A 25381-nucleotide genomic window follows, 5' to 3' on the forward strand; every position below is an offset into this window, starting at 1 on the left:
GATAGCTTTTCTCCAGCTTTTATAAGGGTTGGTTCCAGCAAATAAGCTCTGTGTCAGTGAGGGAGAGAACATCTGCCCTGTGAACAACGTGTGAATTCTAACCACACACCAGATGCCTGAAGACCAAACAAAATGAACAACTGCTCTGGTGACCTCAGTAAAAGCTTGAAACATTCAAAATAGGTTTTCCTAGAATGTTTGAAATGCAACCATAAGAATTAATTGTTGATTGCTAGAGACCACTCTAACATTTAAAAATCTTCTCAAGGATAGCTTTCATATATGTGTATAATGTATTTTGATCACAATCCTTTCCCATTGCCTTCTTTTATTCCCTCACTCCCTTCCCTCTTTCACTGAACTACTACTTCTTTTCTACTAGTCCATCTTCTATTTTGATGTCATTTATTTATTTATTTATTTATTTATTATTTATTCTCGTTTCTGTCCTCCATGATAGAATGTAGACAGGCCCAGTATTGTGCAGGTAATGAGTATAGCCACCCGGAGATGATGAACACAGTAGTTAACTTCATGTCCAGAAATCAGAATTCCAAAGCAGGCCTTCCCATCCTCTGACTCTTGCATTCTTTCTCCTCCCTCATCACAATGTTCTGGGAGCTTTGAGGGTGGGGGTGGCATGACAGAGATGTCTCATTCATCACTCGGCATTCATTTATTCTAAGCACTCTGCATTTTGAGTCTCCCCGGTATCCAGTGCCATCTGCAAAAAGAAGCTTCTCTGACCAGAGGTAAGAGCAGCCCTGGTCTATGGACATAAACAGAATACAGACATGATAGGGCAATTTGATGAGCACAGCATATACATTTAGACAAACTACAGTGCTAGTTTCGCCTCTAGGTCCTTTCAAGCCATAGGCTTTCAGAATCAGGCATAAATTCTTTCCCATAGTGCCAGCCTCAAACCCAATCAGACAGTAGCTGCCCCTGCTAACAGTCATGCAGTCATGCCAGTGTTGCATTGGTGGACACATCTGCCTGGCTGGTAGATTTTGTAGTGCAGAGGGTCGGTCCACTGCTCGTTAGGACTATTGATGAATTCCCCCCTCCCCAGCACCCTGCATAGCACCTTCCAGCACTTCAGCAGCTAGTCAGCAGAAACGAGGCTCAGCTCCTTGATCTCTGTGCTTTGTAACTGAAGCATGTGAGAGACTACTTTAATTTTTAAATTTTTAGTAACACGATTGTCCTTTTTATCCTTTATTTTTCTCACATCCTTCCCCTGAATAAAAAGTTAATTTTCTAGGGGCTGGAGAGATGGATTAGTGGTTAAGGCACTTGCCTATGAAGCCTAAGGATCGAGGTTCAATACCCCACAGCCTACATAAGCCAGTTGAATAAAGTGGTACATGTGTCTGGAGTTCTGTTTGCAGTGGCTAGAGACACTGGCCCATCCATACTCTCTCTACCCCTTTTCTCTCTCTTTCAAATAAATATATAAAAATATTTTTGAAGTTAATTTTCTACATTCCTAATAATCCAAGCCTATTTTAGAATGATAAATGATTCTTTTTTAAAAAAATTTTAACATTTTCCATGATTATTAAAAAAAATCCCATGGTAATCCCCTCCCTCCTCCCCCACTTGCCCCTTTGAAATTCCATTCTCCATCATATTACCTCCCCATCTCAATCATTGTACTTACATATATACAATACCAACCTATTAAGTACCCTCCTCCCTTCCTTTCTCTTCCCTTTATGTCTCCTTTTTAACTTACTGGCCTCTGCTACTAAGTATTTTCCTTCTCACGCAGAAGCCCAATCATCTGTAGCTAGGATCCACATATGAGGGAGAACATGTGGCGCTTGGCTTTCTGGGCCTGGTTTACCTCACTTAGTATAATCCTTTCCAGGTCCATCCATTTTTATGAAAATTTCATAACTTCATTTTTCTTTACCACCGTGTAGAACTCCATTGTATAAATGTGCCACATCTTCATTATCCACTCATCAGTTGAGGGACATCTAGGCTGGTTCCATTTCCCAGCTATTACAAATTGAGCAGCAATAAACATGGTTGAGCACATACTTCTAAGGAAATGGGATGAGTCCTTAGGATATATGCCTAGAAGTGCTATAGCTGGGTCATATGGTAGATCAATCTTTAGCTGTTTTAGGAACCTCCACACTGATTTCCACAATGGCTGGACCAGATTGCATTCCCACCAGCAGTGTAGAAGGGTTCCTCTTTTTACACATCCCCACCAACATTTATGATCATTTGTTTTCATTATGGTTGCCAATCTGATAGGAGTGCGATGGAATCTCAATGTAGTTTTAATCTGCATTTCCCTGATGACTAGTGACGTAGAACATTTTTTAGATGCTTATATGCCATTTGTATTTCTTCCTTTGAGAATGCTCTATTTAGCTCCATAGCCCAGTTTTTGATTGGCTTGTTTGATTCCTTATTATTTAACTTTTTGAGTTCTTTGTATTAGAATGATAAATGATTCTAACTCAAGCTAATATTTTTGGATTTACATATAAAGAGATCAATCCAAATCACGTTTTTATAAAATGAAGAAAATGATAAAGCTTTCTTTTTATACTAACAGGATCAATGATTATCTTTCATATAAAATATAAAGAATCACATCTTATTCAATCAGTGACGACAGAGTACAAGAGTATCCATTTATCTATGTGCCCATTTGTGACTTGCTGTCTAACTAGAAGGACGCTGGATCAGGAGCAGCAAAGACCACAAAAACTTCAAGGTCCTAAGTCTCTCAGAAGCCAGGGTTTTCTTTGATGAGTGAGAAGATGGTGACAAAGATATTTTGAGGGTTACTTTATGAGAATAGAGGTTCAGCAGGTTATGTCACTCCTACATTGCTACTGTATCTGTCCCCATAAATTTTCACTTAATATACTTGAGAACATTTCTTTTTCTATAAAGAAATAGTACTTTGCAAATATTTTCCCTCCTAACTTAATATTTAGCCAATTACATCTTATTGTAACACATGCTTTAAAGCTTAACTGAGTGTTTTAATTCACTAAAGATAGAAGAATGTAATTTTAATTTCATTAATGAATTTAATTTCATTCTTTCTTCAATATGAACAAAAATCCACTCATTTGTAAGTTGTTAAACAGTTGACAGCTCAAATGAACTACTGATAGATGCCATTCATGTGACAATTGACCTCTGTCATATTTTTACTGTTGGGTTTCATCATAGCTGATGGTTGAATTCAGAGCCCTTTGCAAAACAAAGCAGGGTTGTTTTTTTTTTTCAAGGTAGTCTTGCTCCAGGCCAGGCTGACCTGGAATTCACTATGTAGTAGCCTCTGGCTAGCCTTGAACTCATTGCAATCCTCATACCTCTGCCTCCCAAGTGCTGGGATTAAAGGCATGTGCCACAATGCCTGGCTCAGAATTGTTCTTTCTTTCTTTTCATTTTTTTTCAAGAGCTTGTGTCTTTAGATTTTAAAAACCCTGTCTTCCTATTCAGTAAATTCAACCACTCATATTTATTTAAATAACTTACTGAAGAATACTATTTTTTGTTTGTTTTTTTGAGGTAGGGTCTTGCTGTTGCTCATGCTGACCTGGAATTCGCTACGTAGTCTCTGGGTGGCCTTGAACTCATGGTGAGTCTCCTACCTCTGCCTCCCAAGTGCTGGGATTAAAGGCTTGCATCACTACTTCTTGTATTATTTTTTATTTTATTTTTTTATTAAGAGTAAGTTGGGCAAAAATTATGTCAAACTTTCCAGAGAAAATGAATTTTGTTGCAAGATGACTAGAATTGATTTGGCCATTTGCCATTATTGGGCTGTTTCTGGTAGATATTTATAATCCTTAGTGCTTGAAAGTAAATGGCAGTTACCCATCTCTTTCTCCACAAACCTGGAGGTCTCCTACAATGCAAAAAGACTTTAGATCAAATTATGCCAAATGTGTGAAACAATTTTGGAGAGGCAGGCATCAGAACAGTCACCTGGCCCCTGTGTCAGCCTGATGCAGTGCAGCCATTAGTCATTTGACGCTATGTGATAGTGCCTTGCATGGGAAGTTCATTAGACTTGAACAGTAATGTTCTGCATTGGGATCCAGCTATTATGCTTAGATAACAGAATTGCTTTGAATCATCCACTGAGGTGGAGTTAAAAAGTACAGGGCCTGTATTTGACTCCCTAGACAATCTTCTTACAAGGTCCAGAGTGCCTCTGTTATATTTAGAACTAATCAGCACATTTTGAACATCACTCATCTCACCCAGGAAGCTGACTTCCTAATAACCATTATGCTAATGAGCAAAACTTGTTAGTAGGAGATAAAAGTAGATGACATTTCTGGTAGTTTTTGCACTTGTGACTAGTAGTTTACATGTTAACAGCCACCCTGAGTTTATATTTCTGATGAATGTACTTCAAATGATAACCAGTATTCCCCTCGTCCTTTCCTCAGGGTTGTGAAATGTTTGAATCCAGGCATCTCACTTTTGATGTTAAAATATGTTAAACAAATTACAAACATAATAGTCTTAAACATTTATCTCTACACACATCTCAGGTGCTTTATTTTTTTTCTTAACATAGCACATGTAGGCATGAGTCAGTAGCCTCAGTTCTGTTGTTTCCACTCTCTTAGTTTGTACTAACTCCTGAATCTGTGTGCTGATATGCAAGCTGACATGTAGTATTATGACACCCTCTGCCTGCCTTGCGATGTGGAGCACTATTTGCAAACCTCACTCAACTGCAGTCTGCTAGAGAATCTTAAAGAAAATCACATATTACTTGGTTCCAGTATTTAAATATGGTTGAAAATATTACAGGACTTGCACCGCTTAGGAACTTCTAGCTATAGGTGAGCTATTCCCTTGGTTGTGCCCAGGCCCAGCTGGGAGGGACCCCTAGCCTTTACTCTCCATGTAGGCTCCTTTATTACCTCCAGCTCCCCACATGGCAGGAACTCCTTGAACTTACTTTTCTCTTTTCTTTTCACATTTAATTTTTCTAGGCCCTTCATATGGGATCTCTATAGACATGGGTGCCTTTCCTTGGTTCTGTATTTCCCTCAATTAATATAATAATTTAATAACTTAAAAAAGAAAATATTACAGGATAGTCCAAGAATTGCTTTTTAAGCTCCAACCCCCAATTGATTTTGATGTGGCTTGTCTGCAGAGAAAAGATGCAGAGGAAGTACATAGGACCATATCATTCTGCTTAAAGAAGATCACTTCTGTAAGATGATATAGCAGTACGGAGTTCATTGCTTTCTTCCTGAGTTTTCAATATCAATGTATCTTTTTCCTGTTTTTAAATTTATTTATTAGAGACAGACAGAGGGAGAGAAAGCGAGAGAGAGAATGAGTGCAACAGGGCCTCTAACCCCTGCAAACAAACTCCAGATGCATGTGCCACCATGTACATCTGGCTTATGTAGGAACTGGAGAATTGAACCTGGGTCCTTAGGCTTTGCAGACAAGTGCCTTAACTGCTTTGCCATCTCTCCAGCCCTAAATGTATCTTAAAAATTAATTATTTATTGATTTGAGAGAGATAGAGAGAGAAAGAGAGAAATGGGTGCACCAGGGCCTCCAGCTGCTGCAAGCAAACTGTAAACACATGTGCCACCTTGTACATCTGGCTTATGTGTGTCCTGGGGAGTTGAACATGAATCCTTTGGCTTTGTAAGCAAGTGCCTTTACCACAAAGCCATCCTTCCAGCCTCTCAATGCATTTTAATATCCCATCATTTCCTAAGTACTCCAACATCTCAACTTATAGGGCACATTGTTTCCAGCTTTTTTTTTTTTTTCTTGCCAGTTTGTTATTTGCAGCCATCATCCTATTTATGTGCTGGCGTGTACCTGCATCTCCCTGCAATACACCTCATTGCTTCTACTGTCCCTGGCCACTCTGCAAGCAGGTTTCTCCCAGGAAAACTGTCTCTGAGCAACAACACATGACTGCCTATGTTACAAAGCTATTCTCATTGAGCTTTCTCTAACTGCTGACTTTTTAGGTCATCAGATCATCTTGGAAAGACATTAGGTGTCAGATAATACTTTATTATAAGAAAATATGTTCAAATGTCTAAAGAGAGGCTTTTGTTCCATAAAATGCCCTTTCTATTAACATCAACTACCAGCCATAGAGCCCATTGGGCTATAATCACAAATCAACTACTACACATGTAGGATAGTATACTTCAACATGTTTGTTGCCGATTTCATTAGCATGAGAAGACAATCAATGTGACACATGAATGCCCAAGCTATAATCATTCTGAACTCCAAGACCAGCAGCAAAGCTTCGGCCTCATTCAAGTTTCCCTTTCAGGATTAAATAGAATTATGCTTTTCAGTGAGGTATTCATAAGCTTTATGTGTCTCTTTACTTTTTTTTTTTATTAGTTTTCTATTCTGCAAGTACAGGCAGTTTGGTACCATTATTAGGCTCATCCGTGACCTACCCCCTCCCCATTGGCCCCTCCTTGTGGAGGTATATGGGTCGTGCATTGTGGAGTTAGCCCACAGTTATTGGTACTATAAATGTCTCTGCATATCATGACCCAACATGTGGCTCTGACATTCTTTCCGCCCCCTCTTCCGCAAAATTTCCCTGAGCCATGTTGGGTTCATTTTTGGTCTGCTTCAGTGATAAGGTGTTGGGGGCCTCTGAGGCTCTGGCTCTCTGATTTGGTAGGCGTTGATTTTTCTCTGTGTTGGTCTCCTTCCCCCTTGTGCTGGTATCCGGTTCATCAGGAAAACAGCACCCTTGCTTGTTTCGCCAGTTTTCCTTAGTTTCATCCGGGGCCCTTGTGTCTCTTTACTTTCAAAATAATTAAAAAGAAATGTAAAACTCGAGTTTCTCAGTTATGTTAGTTACAGTTCAGGTGCTCATGAGCCTCCTATGACCATTAACTGCACCACTGGGTGGCTCAGGCTGTATTTCCATCACTGCAGACTTTCTTTTGATGCTGCTTTGGAATACTTCTGAAATGTCAAACACATTCACATCTTTCCCAGGGTCAGTAAAACCCATTGTTGCCATCTTTGCTATCATGGCTCTTCCAGTGACTTAAGCAGTTTGGCATAATACATTTTCCATAATCATTTTACACATATGTTCCTTCTCTCCTCTCTTCAGTCTTCTTGTGTAGCCCACATTGCCTTTGGTCTCTAAATCTTCCTATCTCTGCCTCTAATATTGGGGTTCAAACATACAATTATGCAGGGCCACTGTCCACATGTGTTGTGTGTTTGAACCAGGCTGTGACAGTCTGTCACTAATGTGAAAGGTTGCACTGAAGTGCATATGTGCACACACTTACTTAAGCAGACTCTTTTTTGAGAAGATTTCAGATTCTCACCAGTAGAAGTAGTAATGCAGAGACCTCTTGTATTCTTTCCCGAGTTTCCTGCAGTCTTGCAAAACTGTAGCATGGTGCTACCCAAGAACATTGACACAGATAAGTAATGATACCAAGCATTTTTACCAACACCTCAGTCATGCTGCCTACTTCCTTCCCACTTCTGATGACTTTCAACCATTAATCAGTTTGTAATTTTATAATTTGTCATTTAAAAGATATTATAAGGAGAGTAGCATATAGTAGGCAATCTTGGAGGATTGTCTTTTTGCACAGTTATTTGGAGAGGCATCCAGGTTTTAGCATGTCCTTTTTTGTTGGTGGGTAGTTTTCTAGTTTAACTTTTCACATGTTGAACATCTAGACATTTCTAGTTCTGGAGTATTGTAAACAAAGCTGGGCTAAGGTGAAAGCTTAGTGGTGAAACATTTGCCTAACATGCATGGTGCCCTGGACCCAACCACTAGCACTGTTTAAATAAATAAGTAAATGAATTCTTAATAAATGCAGTGCCACAAGTATGTATACACATGTTTTTGTGCAAAAATGATTTATTTATTTGAGAGAGAGAAGAGGAAGAAGCATATAGGAAGAGAAAATGGGAGCACCAGGGCCTCCAGCCACTGCAAATGAACTCTAGACAGATGTGCCACCTTGTGCATCTGGCTTATGTGGGTTCTGTGGAATTGAACCTGGGTCCTTAGGTTTCTCAGGCAAATGCTTTAACTGTTAAGTCATCTCTCCAACCCCCAAATTTACATTTTTGTTTCTCTCTTATACATGCTTATTATAGGAAAATTGTTAGTAAGAGGCAGCTGCATGAAGAATGGATTTTGGGGCTAGAGAGAATGGCTTAGTGGTTACGATGCTCGCCTGCAAAGTCAAAGGACCCAGGTTTGATTCCATGCATCTGGAGTTGTGTACAGTGACTGGAGGACCTGGTGCATCCCTCTCTCTGTCTCTGTCTCTGTCTCAGGGTGACCTCAAACTCATGGCAGTCCTCATACCTCTGCCCCCCCCAAGTGCTGGGATGAAAGGTGTGTGCCACCATGCCTGGCTTCTCATCCCTTTTGTCCTCCATCCTCCATATCAAAATGTTGATGGGCTCAGAACTGTGCTGATCTTATGGGGTATTGGTAACCACTGTGGTGTCAATAATGTACTAGTCAGTTCATTTAAGGAGGGCAGCACTCCAAAGTATACTTACATTCATTGTGGCTCTTACATTCCTTCTACCTCCTCTTCTGCAATGATCCCTGAGCCTTGGATGGCATTGTAGAAATCTTTAGTGCTGAGCTCTTGAGATCCTTTATTTTTTACTTTGATGAGTTTTCAGTGTCCTCAGTGTGTAATACCTTCTCCATAGACATGACTGTCTGGTGAGCAGTGAGAGAAGCATTCACATTCTTTCCGTGACTACCTCTGTAATGTTCCCTGAGCCTGGGCAAATGTGATACAGATAACTCCAGGGCTAAGCTTTTGGCATTTTGATAAGTTTTGGGTCTCTCAGGTATTTTCCCTCACCCTGTGTCAATGTTCAGCACTCTCAGTGGAGCCAGGCCTAGGCACTGATACTTCTGGTCCCCCTGCTGCTGACCAGCCCATGTCTGTCCAAGAGGCTGTGTTGTAAAAGGTTTTACAGGCAGTTGCTTCCCTGGTCGTTTAGGTAGAGAGAATGAACTTTAGATGAAGAGTTGTTTTAAAAGTCTCATTATATAGCTCAGTCCAACCTCTAATTTGTTGTGTAGCTCAAGTTAGCCTCAAACTCCAGATCCTCTTCCCTCAGTAAACCCAGGGCTAGAATAACAGGCATGCACAGCAATATATGGCTTGTTGAAGATATTTTTGTCTCTACATGTTTGACTTCTCTAGGTTACTACTAGTTACTTCATGCTCAAAGTATGATGGTAAGAAAATGTATGTCTCTTCCAGCTCAGAAACACAAACCTCCATTGAAGCCTTTTAATAAAACTTTATAGTAAGTTAGAGATTAATAGGTCTGGAATTCAATAAATGCTTTTGGATGCTAATAAAATATCAGTGGATTGGTTATTAAAAATTAGAAGAACGCTGTAAAGCTGGGTGTGTTTGTGCACGCCTTTATCCCAGCACTTGTGAGGCAGAGGTAGGAAGATCACCATGAGTTCGATGCTACCTGAGACTACATAGTGAATTCCAGGTCAGCCTGAGCTAGAGTGAAACCCAACCTCGATAAACAAAACAAAACAAAACAAAACAAAACAAAACAAAAACTAGAAAAAAGCTGTAATATTTTCAGAGCTCAAGTCAGGTGCATTTTTTTCCAAAATCATTCAGTTTACTTTTATAGTAATTATAGTTTGTAATCATAAGTTTCTATGATTAGCTGATTAAAATATTTTCTTTTACTGTATAAAAATTATAGGAATAATTACAACACATATCATTTGTTTAGCAATACATCAGTACTGTAAAGCATAGTTCTTTTGTTTAGAGAATGGCATTTGTTCAATTAATTTGTTAAATAGATTAAATAAGTCAATAAACATAAAAAAGTCTTCTAGTGGTTCTTACAAATAGCTATAGAGTTGTATGTCTTGCCTGGTCACTTCTCAGCTATATGTTACATGAAAGAGAAGAGTTTATCTTCTACCTAAGCTATTTGCACAACCCATTTACTTGTAGAAAATACCCATGCAAAATGTGAATATACTTGCTCATCAATATAAATAAATAAACAAAGCAATATGTAGCTGTAGGGCATTTGTCAAATCCAGCTGTAATCCCAGACTCGCCTGACCCAACTACCTAAGGAATGAGGTGTATAATGTATTAGCACAGATGAATCCATTCGGGTCACTCAAGGCTGCATGCTTTTATTCTCAATCCAACTCAATTTTCTCATTCCAATTTTCATTTCTATTTTCTATTTTTTTGGATTATTGGGAAAAAAGCAGCAATTTTCAGTAAGGGAAAGGCCCACTCCCTCCTATAGAAAAACAATGCTTTTGTCATGACTCAGTCACACCAACACATGACTCTACTAGATCATTCAGTTTGCTTATCATATGAGATAATCATGGTAATAATAATTACTACTGTTTATAAAGCCCCAAATATATGCCAGGTTCTTACCTGCATACTTAAAATTATCTTGTTTGACCATCAAAACAATTAGCTGAGGTATTATTTTCATATAAAAATAAGAAAGCCAGGCTGGAGAGATGGCTCAGCAGTTAAGGCACTTGCTTGTGAAGTCTAAAGACCCATGTTCGACTCTCTAGGTCCTGCAAAAGCCAGATGCACAAGGTGGTCCAAACATATAAGGTTGTACATGCATACAAGGTGTTGCACACATCTGGAGTTCAATTGCAGTGGCTGGAGGCCCTAGCTGGTCAATTTTCTCTCTTTCTCTCATATAAGAATGACAAAAATTAAATAAACTGAGGCACTATTTGCATGTAACAGATGAAAAAAAAATGCCTGAGGTTGCACAGCTACTAAATGGATATGTGAACTTGAACCTGGCTCTGGAGCAGGCATTTTCCCCTTCTTTCTTCTTTCTCTTCTCCTTCCTTTCTGTGTGCTGGGGATTGAGTCCACAGTTTTGAGCATATTGAACATATATTGTAACATGAAGCTACAACCCTAGCTGAAAAGACACCCTTGCCTGTCACTTTTTCCTAGCTAACCTCAGAAATGAAAAAGCAGAAACCTAATCTCTCACTCTCCTCAGTCTATTATTCTCTCAGTAGAGATAGCCAGCAATTCTTAAATTTCATTCTGTAATCTTAGCCTTATCAACAGGCTTCCTGTCTTTGATGTTTCACACAAATTTACAAGTATCTTTCCATAAGATGATGCAAGATTTTAGTGTATCCCTTCCTCTCAGCTTTTTGGTCAGATATCGTAAGCTCTCTCCTAACTCCTCTGCGGTGGCGGTAGTTTCTGCTACAAATAACACGACAGTATTCTCATGAACATGAACATGGCCTCCTTATTCAGTTTTGGCCATAGAGTTGTAAAGGTGCTTGATGTTTAAATTTCTATTGTATGCCACTAAAATGGAAGGGATAGTTCATTTTCTTCATTTCTCTTTCTAGCTGAAATTTAGACATTATGATAGGAACTTAAGTAGTCATAGTAGAATACCAAAGATTGGAGAAAAGACCATAATAGTAACTAAAGACTAGATCTTATGATGATACCATATAACCTTGTCTTACTTACAAATTAGTTATTTATGTGAGACAGGGAAACATTTTGTTTGTTTGTTTAAGGAACTGCTGCTTTGAGATGTGTTCCAGCAGTGGAATGAAAATTATTGGGGTGAATTTGGTTACCAATGCTTTCATTCTGTTTTGTATCCCAAACAATCACATATTGCAATTAATACAGAAAAATCACTTCGCTCAACAGAGCTGTCCACTGTTATCTCCAAGGTTTCCTAAGAATGACAGATGTAAGTAACAAGTTTCCCCCAGAAGAAAGGAGCAGTTATCAGAAAGGAGAATTCGTGTTTCCTTTTCAAACGCACAGAAACTATTTTTCCTTGGCTTTTAACAGTGGTATCGAAGATAGAAAAAAATTTTAGTTGCAGCTAAAGCTCCTTCTGCCTAGTTATTGGTGATTTCTACTTCAGTTTTGTTCTTTATGCTCACGCGTGTGTTTGTGTGTGTGTGTGTGTGTGTATATGTGTGTGCACGCACGCGCACGTGTGTCTTCTATCTCTTGCTACTTAGAATGCAAGTTTCCTAACCAAATAGATCCTTTGTTTTTGATTGTTTGCATCGTTGTTTTATATCTAGTTTTGTACTTAGAATCAGATATCAAATTCTTGGTGAACGATAGAAACAATTTAATGAGTAAATACTGAGAATTATTTGTAATTGTACCTCTCAGTTGAATGTGTTGTGAAATTTTTCCCATTATTTTCAAAACCTTATGCAAATATGAAAAACACACTTTCACAAAACTTTACAGAAATCGGTAGAACACTCCTCACAAAACTTTAGAATTTTGTTACTTTTTTTTTCAGCCAGGTGCTATGGCTCTGGCCTTTAATTCCAGGTACTTGTGAAACTGAGATAGGAGAATTGTGAGTTCTGAACTGGCCTAAGCAAAATATTGAAACCCTGTCTCATTTAAGAAACATATTTTGAATTTCCTAGTAATCCTATTAAACATAATGTATAAAATTGGGCTGGAGAGATGGCGTAGCGGTTAAGTGCTTGCCTGTGAAGCCTATGGACCCCGGTTCGAGGCTCGGTTCCCCAGGTCCCACGTTAGCCAGATGCACAAGGGGGCGCACGCGTCTGGAGTTCGTTTGCAGAGGCTGGAAGCTCTGGCACGCCCATTCTCTCTCTCTCCCTCTACCTGTCTTTCTCTCTGTGTCTGTCGCTCTCAAATAAATAAATAAAAATTAAAAAAAATTATTTATCATTCTTCCAAAGACATAGAAATCTTTTTTTTTTGCAAGTTCGATCTGCTGAGAGAATCCTTACAAAAGAGAATTTGTTTTACAAAACTAAATCCAATTGTGAACTAACATAACTATGTACTGTTGTTAATCAATTTATTTTAAAATTTAATTATGGAAAATACTATAAAATATAAGTAGGTAATGTGTAATGAACATTATAATCAATAAAATGGTGTATGAACATTTCATGTTTACTTTATTAAATATTCTTCTGGTATCAAGCTTATGACTTTCCCTTCTCATCCTCCCAAGTGATGCAATTTCACAAAGAATGTGATAGTTTGAATAAATGGCCTTATAGACTCAGGCATTTATTTATTTATTTATTTTGGTTTGTCGAGGTAGCATCTCACTCTAGCCCAGGCTGACCTGGAATTAACTATGGAGTCTCAGGGTGGCCTTGAACTCACAGCAATCCTCCTACCTCTGCCTCCCAAATGCTAGGATTAAAGGCATGTGCCACCACACCCGGCAGACTCAGGCATTTTTGATTCAACTGCCTATGTGAATCCCTAGTAGGCAGATCCATGCTAGGAGAAGCATGTCACTGGGGGTGGATCTCAGAGTCTAGCCCTAAATCTTGTTTGGGCATGCATCTTGGGGTCAACCATAAGTTGTGTGGAGAGCAGTTTTGGAGCTCTGACTATTCATGCTGTTTAGTGTTTGATAATGTCTCTCTGATATGATATATGGAAGTAAGCCAGCCTCTTCTGCTATTGATGGTGTTCCCTGGAATTTGTAAGCCTAAAACAAACCCCTTTCCTCCCATAACTGCTTCTGGTTGGATATTTGTCCCAGCAACAAGGAGCTGCTTGCAACAGAGAGCAAACTAAATTTTACTTTCTCTTCTTTGTATTTAAAAAAGTCCTTCAATGAATCAGAAAATGAAAAAAGAAATTTAAATAAAATAAGAAAGAACGACTAGAGAGATAGATGGCTTAGTGGTTAAGGCACTTGCCTGCAAAGTCAAAAGGACCCAGATTCAATTACCCAGGATCCATATAAGCCAGATGCACATGTGTCCAGAGTTCATTTGGAGTGGCTAGAGGCCCTGTTGCACCCATTCTGTCTCTCTTTCTCTTTCTCTCTCTGATCCCTTCTCTCTCAAATTAATAAATGAAAATACAATATTAGAAGATAAGAAAGAACAGGAATAAAATGTATAGCATAAGTTAAGTATTTTTTAATATGAAAAGAGATTTTCAATGCTGTCTATTTTGAACCAACTATAGGGATCATAGCCTTTCCTTATCAATTCACCCTGGGAATCAAGTATCTTACTCTTGGTTACAGATGGCTGAACATATTAACAACAGAGTGCAATTGTTATACAATTAACATGAGATTGATACAGTAAAATTTATAACAAGGATTAAATCATACCCACCCCAGTATCAGCATAAAGTGATAATGTGAAAGATTTTAACTTGTTAAATGAGAGCAGGGAAATAATAAAATTGTTCCAAGGTTGTAGCATACCACCTCCTAAACATATTCTGTACTACTAAGCTACAACCTTTCAGAATCAAATCCTCTATTCTTGTTCCAACCTAAGTACAAAACATAAATTCTGTGACCTTCTTCCTCAGGGTTGGCTTTTACTGTCTTAATAAGAAATGTTGTATAAAGTAAGAGCTTTCATCTGACAAACATTTTTTTTTTCACTCATATGACACAGAGAACAGATTTTGAAAGCAAAAACTACTATATTTGATTTCTTTCTTTTTGTAATTAGGGGAAATTCTAATTTTCTTTTCAACAGGGTGAGAAATTCTTTATGTCACACTGTACCCTTTAGTATTTTTAAATCTACTCTGTAATATTCATCCATTATTTGATTCTTATATTCACATAAAAAGATTTTGGCAATTGTGAAAAATCTTTTTTGTTCTAATAAAACCTATATTTTCAAGATTATTATTTCCACAAGCATTCTAAAGTTCTTTTAGCCTCATAGCTAAATAATGACTAAAGCTTCTATTGCCCTTTCCTGGGGAAATAATTCATATGTTTTGGCTTTCATGGTGAAATGTGTGCACAGGAAGAATTCAGGTGCTGATGGGATATTATTTTTCCTAAATTTACTAGATTGCTTTCAGCTACTTTTATGTTTTCTACTATAGGAGTTACATTGAATTTTAGGTGAATTTGATGCATTTCTCATTGCTGTGACAAGAAGCAACTTCACAGAAGAAAAGTGAATTTTGACTCATGGCTTGAAGGGACACAACCCATCAGGGCAGGAAGAACAATGCAGCTGGTCACATTGTACCCACAGTCAGGAAACAGTGATGTATATTGGTACTCAACTTTTTCTCCTTTTTGTTCAGTCTGGGACCCCAGTCCATGTGAGTGCAACCCACATTCAGGTTGTGCCTCCCCTCTCTCAGTGAAACCTCTCTGAAAACATCCTTTACAGTCATATCCAACACTGTGTTTAGGTGATTCCAAATCCAATCAAGCTGATAATAAAAGTTAACTGTCCCATTTGACAAAATCAACTGTTACTGGTATGGAATAGCTGCTTATTGTCCCAAGAAAGCTTTTCATCTTCATGTAGGACATTTCTTTTGGTCTTCTTGACAGGCATGCAGGTCCTGTGTGGTCAGACAGCTGTATTTGTTAGAAAAGACAACTGGTGACAGCCATATGCAAACACTTCAAGGTTTCTAAATAGAAGAGCTAAAATAATTTTCTGTATTATTTCAAGGGCTAAAGGTATTTTAATGTGTCTATTTTACAGGAAGATAGATTATACCTAATAATTTTCAAAGTAAAGCATGCCACTTTAAATTAATCCTTATCTAAGTCCTTAAAAGAAATGGAATTCCATCCGTGAAAGGGTTCAAATACAGATAGTCACTCAATGGGACTATTGCATGGAGAGTCAGTCTCATGGTAGTACATTAGGAATATAAGGTAGTAGACTCAGCAATTGAGAGATTTGAGACTTAATTTTATTCCACAGCTAGCATTAAGCTATATAAATCTGTAGTTATTATGAAGGCAGATGTTTTATGCATCAGTGAAGACAACTGTCAGAATAAATGATAGATTGGGGGGAGTTTTATTCTTTTGCTAGGTTTCTTTTGCTAAATATTTTGGCAATAAATTGGCCCAATTTAATGATTAAATCTTTAAAAGTAAATATCATTCCATGAGGCTTAAAGAAACTAGTTAATTCCTAGTTCAGGTCCTGACCTGTAATAATTTATCCATGGTAATCTATCTTCACCTGTTGGATAATCAACTAGAAATTTATATAGAAGGGATTCTTAGGCCATGTCCAAGTTTAGTTGGACATGTGTCATTGATGATTAGTGATGGCAGAACCCAGTGGTAGAGTATACCTCAGGGATTTGCTTTCTCTGTCATGGAGAGCACCTGTCATGCTATTCACGTAAAGCTCCCAAACCTGCTAGGGGTTTCCACCTGCTTGCTCATGGCTTTGGACCTGAACTATGTAAATTCAGCAACTCTAAGCATCTCAGGTCAATGACGCTCAAGCGCAATCCAACATAACTCCGCATAGTAGCATGTACAAATCAGAATCTCAATGGACTAATTTGCAGTTAGAACTCTTACTGTCAACCTCATTAAAATGGGTGTAGTTAGGGTAGCCAGACTGCTGGAATCACTGAGATAGATGAGTTGACAATGCTAATTAAGTCTCTGTATATTAACCTTTGTAAAGTTGTTTTTTTTTTTTTTAACATTTGTACTACTTGACTATGTTCTTGTTTTCTATTTGGCTGAAGTCATATGCTTGTGCTTAATACCTTTGGGAAGTACTTCTCTGTGGTGAAGTCCCAATTTATTTTGTTCTTCTAATCTATTGTGTACTGGTAAATTGATGAATTATAGTTAAAATTATATAAAACTTCTACAAAAATAAAGTCACATAAAACACTAGAATAATTTGCATTATTTAATTCCATAAACATGGCTTCCAAAATTTCTGAGTTTCTCGTTTTACTTTCAATTTTCATGCTATAATTCACCAACATATTAGTTAATGAAGTGCTTTTAAATGCTAATGAATTTAGGGAAACATATACCATGGAGCTTTTTTTATTTATTGTGTGAAGAGTTTATAGTGTATTCAAAGCCCTGGCATAATCAATACAATCAACACATTTATATTCATTAAGTGGAAAGTAGAGAACAAATTTATATTTTAAGTGGCTATAAAAGTTTATAGTAGCTTTATTTAACAGTTAGGATATAAAACATAGGCAAGTATTTAAAAGTATATAAATGAATATGTAAGTCCTTCCTAAAATAATAAATCATCTACAAATACAACACTGCTTGTATGTTATATTATTATTTATTATGTCATTTTATGGTTTAAATTTGGGTAACATGTGAATATTTGCTTCACAATAGTGTCAGGAGATAAAAAAAACTCTGGATTTATCCACCATGACAGAAAGTGCTTTGTGGCTATGTAGTGGAAAGACTTATTTCATATAGACACACCCCTAACTCTTCTTGCTCTGGTAACTATTACACAAAGACCCTCAATGATTACTTCTCTCAGAAGGATCATGTAAAATCCCTTGGTACATTTTTTGACTCTATTATACAAGAGGATTTTGTCATTTAAGAAACTGAATTCCCCTCTGTAATTAAAATTCTGTCATAAGATTGCCTTATACTTTACTAAAAGTAGTTGGAAAATTTTTTTTGATTTCTGCTCTTACTAATATTTTAATTTCCTTTTCTTCTTCCTCTTTCTCCTCTTCTTCCTCTTCCTCCTTCTCTTCTTCTTCTTTTTGGTGTTCAATGTTTCAGTTTTTAAGGACTTCCATTGTTTTGTCATGTTAAGTTTTAAAGCCTCATCCACACACACTGTAGTCTCTGCCACTTTCTCATCTTCAGGCCTGATTTCTTAGGTAGTACTTTAGTCAATTAACAGAAGCCCCATATTACTGGAAACTAAAGAGTTTATCCTATAATTTTTGGTGTAGCTAACATTATTGTTACTACCAGATTCTAATGTTTTATCCTCTTTTTACATATAGGTTAGGGAGAAGAAAAAATGACCTAGTAAGGCTTCTTAACTTTTTAACTCAGAGGCTCATTCCACTTCTGGTTAAGGGCAACTTTGCTATTCGTGCCTACTCTACATCATAATGTAATATAATATTATATAACTAATATAATATAATATTCATTTGATTTTAGGTATATAGTTCAATGGACAGAAAGAATGTGTTTCCCTCCTACAGAGGATGGGAAGAGTCTTGTTATAGGATTCTGGTCAGGCAAATGTCTGTTACATTTGTAGTTACCTTCAAGATTCACTCCTGTGGCAAACTGTCTGGAGAAAATTGAACAACTCTCTCTAATGGACTCCTAAATGCCTTATCAACCACCAACGTTAGGATTATGAGTCTAATAAGATAATTTCAACTTAACAGCTTCCTTTACAGACATATTCCTTCCTCATAACGGTTATTATCCTTAAGCAAAGAATCACCACACCTATTTGCAAAGAGCACAGATAAGTCACGATGGGCAACAGACATACTTCTCTCTATTGCCATGCCATGTCAACCATTCTTGTCAGAAATGATTTTCTAACTGCTCTCTATCGCTTCACATCACCACATGTGCTCCCAACAGTATACAAATGGCAGGTAAAGTAGCAGCTTAGCCTGGTGGGGCAGACTGTGCTCCCAGCTACTTGGAGGCTAAGGCAGGGGAATCACAAGTTCAAGTTCTTCTTAGGCTACATAGTGAGTTAAAGGCCAAACTGGGCAACTTAGTGAGACCTTATCTCAAAATAAGTAAAAAAGAGGGATGGGGATATAGCTCAGTGATTCCCAAGATGCTAGGTTCAATCCTCACTACCTAGAGTAACAAATGCTAAGTAGAAATAACATTAAGGAATCATCTGCCCCTAGTAGTCTTGACTTAGGATATACAGAGAGTAGCCAACTAATGTGATATGTGCTTGTATCTTAGATAGTAAATATAGGAAAACTTTGAGTTTAAATTGCTAATGTAGAAGGACCCTAATGTACTCTCAATAATTATAGCAAAGCTGAGTAATAACATTCATTAGGTATCTACTGAGGAACTGTTCCTTATGTGTGGAGATCAAGAAAGGCTTTGAAGATGAATGGTAGCTGAATCTTTAGGCTTGGTTGGATTTCAACAGTTTGATGAAGAGAAAAGAGATGAGGGACAGAGCATTTGAGTATGGAGAACTCCAAACAATGTAGCTTTCTCTTTCCTGACTGCCACACAGTTTTAACTTTGAGGGAAAATTGAAAAAAAAATCTATTGAACCAATTGTTTTGGCTGTTCTAACGTGATCATAGCCCTGCTTATATGGATTGTCAAGCAGGGATGAGCTCATAAAAGGATATTAATGTGTCATTTTTATTGAGCACAGTAGCATTACAGAAAAGGTGATTTCAAAGGCACATGGCTCTTTCATTACAGCCTTCAGGGGCAATGTTTGATCACTGAAAACAGACTGCTTTGTTCGGTTTCCTCTGATGTTTGGTATTATCCTGAATACATATGCTCTGGCTTGGAAAGAATCAGCCTGTAAAGATTTAATAGATTTGAGACTTGCATATTCAAAATACATGTCTCATGGTTAACATGAAATGAAACAATTTTAATATGTATGTCTATATGTATATATATACATATATACACACAGCCATTTCAGACACACATCACAGAAAAATTTTAAAAAGCAATTATACATATGACTTTGTTCTGAGATTATGAAAGTTGTCTATTTTTAAAATTCATCACTATATTGAAACTCAGGGAAAGTATATTTTTAGTATATTTTTATATTGGTGAGAATAAAGACTAAGGAACTTTCTGGTTCAGGGATCTAGAATGGCTATATGTCCTTGTCACCTATAACATACATAACTTCCTAACATGAACGCTCTCTTTAGAACCATATAACAAGACTGGGGACATAGCTCAGTTGATACAGCATACAAGAGGCCCTAGGTTTGATCTATTAGTACTGCATAAAACATAGTGTGGTGGCACATGCCTGTTATTCTAATGCTCTGTAGGTAGAGGCAGGAATATTTGAAGATCAAGGTCATCTTTGGCTACATAGAATTTGAGATCAGGTTAGGCTACATAAAACCCTACCTCATAATAATAAAAAAATGCATACCAGCTTTCTTCATTAGAAATATAGAGTCATAGAAGGTTAAGGTGAAATTTTCTGTATTAACATTTGCATGAGGTTTTGTTTTTTTCTCCCAATAATGACTGAAACAAGTGAATTTTGTTTTTGCAAATGGTGAACAGTTCTTGGAAAGAGACAGTTTTTCATGAGGTGACCAAAACCCATAATTTTCTCATCATAAAATTTTCTGACCTAATCCCTGGAATTGACATGTAATCTTAGGCAAATTTATCTCTTCATTTTGAATTCCAATTGAACTTTTTAAAGAAAGATGGCATTTCAAATTAGTCAGTGATAGACATATTACATCAACTAATACACACTTGTTATATCGAAATTGAGCTAAAAGTTTTCAGCTAAAATGTGCCAAGTTAAATTATATTCTATTTCATGTGATAAAGAAAATCTTACCACAACATGTATCCATTAAAAATTTCCTCTGTCACCTGTTCCCACCTCAATGACACCCAAGTCTTTCTCTTGGTAGCACATCCTACCAGTTAGTTTTGCAGCACATTCAAAACAGAGCCTATGTCAGCTGAACACTTGTTGCCTGACCAAAGATTTCCAAACTTTAGTATATTTATAAATCTTCTGTGGATCTTGTTAAAAATGCAGGTTCTGACTCAGCAAGTCTGACCAAGATTCTAACAAGCTCCCAGGTGACCAGTGGACCACATGTTAGGTAGTGAATATCTAGAGCACAAATTATATCTTATTAAATTGGTATTTCTTCCTGACCCTGGTAACCATAAATGTAGATACTCTGAATTTGAGGTGACTTTAGACTTTGGAGTTTTGGATGTGTTGGTAATTGTTTGAAGACTAAATTAAATCATGATCTGGACTTCCTCTATATGGCTCCCTGGTCTACTCTTTGTTTGTTTAACCACATTTCCTTTCTTACTTTACAGTGGGACATAACAAAATACTTTGTTTCCTAACTATCAGGCTCTTTAAAAAAATTTTAGTCTTAGTGTCTTTTCAAATGCTCCTTCCTTCACCTATCCTTGTATTTTGTGGTCCTTCCTCCACCTATCCTTGTATTTTGTGGTCCTTCCTTTACAACCCAGCTCTGCTTTTGTCTCCTTCAGAATTCTTTCCCTAATCTCTTTCCCATAGAATTGCTTAATTAAATGCCTCTCAGATGCTCCACAATGCTCTGCATTTCCTACAAGATAGCTTGCTCACAATCTTTAGCAATTGTCTGCCAACTTGTCAATTCTTTGTGAGACAGGATTTCTAAGGGGAATAGATTGTAAAATTTACCTCTGATACTGTCAATCCCAGTGCCTGACATATTTTAAGTTTTTATTAAAGTTTGCTAAGGGAATGAAGAGAGGTTGATGTGTTGTAGTCAATCATGCAAAATTATAATATATATATATATGTGTGTGTGTGTGTGTGTGTGTGTGTGTGTGTGTGTGTGTGTGTATACACACACATATTGGTTTTTCAAGGTAGGGTTTCACTCTAGCCTAGGCTGACCTGGAATTCACTATGTAGTCTCAGGGTGGCCTCAAACTCATGGTGATCCTCCTATCTCTGCCTCCCAAGTGCTGGGATTAAAGGCATGCACCACCATGCCCAGCTATAATGTAGTACTTTTTGAATGAAATTTAAGATTGAATTGGAGGTAATAAAAACTAATTTGTAAAAAGGTTAGATAATGGATGATATAATGCTAAAGATATAAAAAGTTATTTAATGGGTAATTAACAAATGAGGATCATAGAAAGTAACTATTCTGAATTCATTAGAGGGAAATGTCATCGTGGTTTTTTTAATCATTTATTTTATACCTTAATTTATACCACAAAGGACTTGAGTCAGCTGATAAGTTCATGTATTAGAGTTAATGAAAGTATGAGAACAGAAGTAGTCAAGGGAATAGTAAGAGAAATGAAAAGAGAGGTTGTGGAAGTATGTACTAAAAGCTGAGAAACAAATTAACTTATCTGCAGAAGTAATGTTTCTTGGTGACATACAAGGTTGATGTGTTGGGTCTTCATTCCCTCTCTGTGTACAAGAGTGAATTCTATGAGGCTCTTGGTAGGTCACTTGTTCTCTTGTAATGGGGTGCTTGGGGTCCAAGAAAGTCCTTGAACCCCAAACCTTCGGTTGTTTCTGATTTTATTCAAAAAAGGCTAAGAAGGATAATTATTAAATTATATTTTCTGGGCATGGTGGTGCATGCCTTTAATCCCAGTACTCAGGAGGCAGAGGTAAGAGGATTGCTGTGAGTTTGAAGCCACCCTGAGAATACATAGCGAATTCCAGGTCAGCCTGGACTAGAGTGAAACACTACCTCGAAAAAAAATTATTATATTTATTGAGGAAAGTACAGAGCCAAAGAAAGATACCCATATGGCAAGTGATCCCACATGGAAGGCCTGGAAAAACCATGGAAAGAAAAGAAAGCACAAGGAGCTCCTGCCACATGGGGTGCTGGAGGGGATAAAGAAGCCCATATGGAGGGCTGGAGAGATGGATTAGCCATTGAGGTGTTTGCCTGCGAAGCCACAGGACTCTGGTTCAATTCCCCAGGATCCACATAAGCCAGATGCACAAGTTGGCACATGTGTCTGGAGTTTGTTTGCAGTGGCTGGAGGCCCTGGTGCACCCATTTTCTCTCTTTCTGTCTGCCTCTTTCGCTCTCTCTCAAATACATAAATAACAATTAAAATATTTTTTTAAAAGAACATACATGGAGAGTAAGGGCGAGGGTGCCCTCCCCTCCCCTCAATCTGGCTGGGCCAAGCCAGCCCAGGCCCACTGGAGGAAAAAACTCACCCAATCTGGAAGTTCCCAAGTGGTCAGAGAGCCTGCCTTCCCCTTGCAAGAGTATTTATAACCTCATAGTGGTGGACTGTATTCCAGCTCAGGTAAACCAAAGAAACAGCTGGTTGTTTAGGACCAAGGGCTCTCTTAGGAAGAGGTTAGCCCTGACACCAAGTTCTAGGGGCTAAACTTGACCAACCGTAATGTTTAATCCTACGAAAGACCTCCCTCCCTGGAGGGGTCCTTGTTCTGGAAAAAACAGGTCTGGAAAACTAGGCAAGAGATAAGAAGTCAGATCATCTTTAATTTCTAGCAAGTGAAGACTTTCCTGACAAGGGTCCAGTCACCCTAACTCTGCTCCCTCTCATTCTCATCTCTGGTTGAAGATGGCCTGGAAGAAGAATGAGGTCTGGACGTCTATTTGCTTGGGTTGTCTATGCCTCTATGTAAATTGTCTCTATGTGAAGCATTTGACCTCAGATTACTTGATGTGTGTCCTGTTACCTGTTGGGACTGGGATAGAATCACAGTGTTAGATTGATGGGATTCCAGGCTTAGTAACTTGTATGCAACCATTACTGCCACAGAAGTGGTTTTAAGTGCTCACTGTATATCAGTCAAGTCTCTGAGGGAATTAGAAGAACATTCAGAAAGCATCCAAACCTAATATTTTGTTCTCATGCTTTGCGTTTAGTGTGGCAAGGAGGCTATAAATCATCATGTGGCTAAGGAAAAATTGATAATGTATTTACAAGCCTGCCATTTTGTAAAGGTTATCAGCCTTATTTTCCCTGCTCTTTGTAATATAACAGTATACCAGAGAAGTTGCCTGGAGTAACTCCCTCCCTCTCTTGTGCTCGCTCTCTCTCTCTCTCTCTCTCTCTCTCTCTCTCTCTGTGTGTGTGTGTGTGTGTGTGTGTGTGTGTTTGGGCACCCGTGCCACAGTTCGCAAATGGAGGTCAGAGGATAACCTTCCATAGTCATTCCTCACCTTTTACCTTATTTAAGAGAGGAGTGTTTGTTTTACTTTTTCTTTGTGTGTCTGATGTTTTGCCACAGTAAATACCAGGTATTTGGAGCTCTGGGATTACAGGTGTGTGTTCTACTCGCGTACAGCTTTACGTGGGTTCTGGCGATCTAAAGTTGGGTCGTCAGGCTTGCACAGCAAGCACTTTTAACCACTGTGCCATCTGCCAGCCCTGAGTGCTTCTCCTCTCACTGGGTGTGGATTGTCTGTCTTTTTTTCTGTTGCTCATCTGGTGATCATCTCACTGCCCAGTTTCTTCCCATCAGGGGACAAAGAAGGAAAATGAATGGATGAAAAGCTTAGCATCAACATCTATGATGAAAGGTTTGTCCAGGAAGCGGCTGAAATCGAGGTTCCATGAAGCCTTCCTTTTTATCTGGGCTAGTCTGCCATTTATCACCATGAAGATAGTGACAGTGGTTTTCAGGATATCAGAAAGCAGCAGATACAATTGGACAAAACATCTTAGAATAACTATAATGAAGAGAATTACATCTTAATAGGTAAATCAGCTGTTCTTAATATAAAGCCCTGACTTGCAGACCACTCTGTCTTTAGATCTTCGACTGTATTACAGCCTTGTTTGCAGCACTTACTTAGATCACTATTGACTCATAGGAGCCTAACTCTGTGACCCAGAAAAATAGATCATAAATCCCAGAAGCAGAAGACATGTTTGTGGTTTGACCTTGGACAAATGAGCTAAAGGTGCAGGGGAAGCTATAAATTTTATTTAAATTAACACAGAAACAAGTTCATTTATACTTTTTTAAAAATTTTTTGAGTTAGGGTTTCACTGTAGCCCAGGCTGATTTGGAATTCACTGTGTAGTCTCAGGGTGGCCTCAACCTCACAACAATCCTCCTAAGTGCTGCCTCCCAAGTGCTGGGTCTAAAGGCATGTGCCACCACACTTAGCTAAGATTGTTTCTACTTTTTCCATTGAACAAAGTGAAAAACCCAGTGTGTTTCTTGGGTACATGGGGTACATTTTGGGAAGCTTCATTAAATTCCTGCTTGTAGGTGGCTAAGGAGGGAACTGAGTAAAAACTTCTTATTGGAGACTGTCGACTTGCTTTTTTTCTTTCACTGCTTAAGTCTTCTTTCAAAAGCTTGTTTTCTTTCTTTTCAGGGTCTGTTTATGAAATGTTTGGAAATGAATGCTGTTTGTCAACAGGGGAAGTGATTAAAATCACGGGTCTCAAAATTAAGAAGATCACAGCTGAGATTTGTGAGAATTCTAAAGGTTGTGAGTCTTTGCAACCATTTGAGCTGCCCATGAATTTTCCAGGTACAGTAATATGATTGTTACAGTGCAACCTCTTCCCATTTGTGAAGCTGTTATTAATAAGTATAAATCTAAATAACTGAAAACAAAAATGGTAGAACTGCCACATTCATATATAAAAGTATGCACCAAGGGGCTGGAGAAATGGCTTAGTGGTTAAGCGCTTGCCTGTGAAGCCTAAGGACTGGTTCGAGGCTTGATTCCCCAGGACCCATGTTAGCCAGATACACAAGGGGGGTGCACACATCTGGAGTTCATTTGCAGTGGCTGGAAGCCATGGCGTGTCC

The 25381-nt window shown here is 38.0% G+C and overlaps 1 protein-coding gene across 1 annotated transcript in view; it reads left to right on the forward strand.

Annotated features, from left to right (window-relative positions):
- The window catches only part of Themis (thymocyte selection associated), a 189508-nt gene that overhangs the window by 19874 nt on the left and 144253 nt on the right, over positions 1 to 25381 (forward strand). The window contains exon 2 of the mRNA XM_004651342.2: positions 24939 to 25097. Coding sequence (XP_004651399.1) covers positions 24939 to 25097 — 159 coding nt within the window. The remainder of the gene's footprint in view (positions 1 to 24938; positions 25098 to 25381) is intronic.

Source organism: Jaculus jaculus, chromosome 9 (assembly GCF_020740685.1).
Source record: "Jaculus jaculus isolate mJacJac1 chromosome 9, mJacJac1.mat.Y.cur, whole genome shotgun sequence".
NCBI classification, from domain to species: domain Eukaryota; kingdom Metazoa; phylum Chordata; class Mammalia; order Rodentia; family Dipodidae; genus Jaculus; species Jaculus jaculus.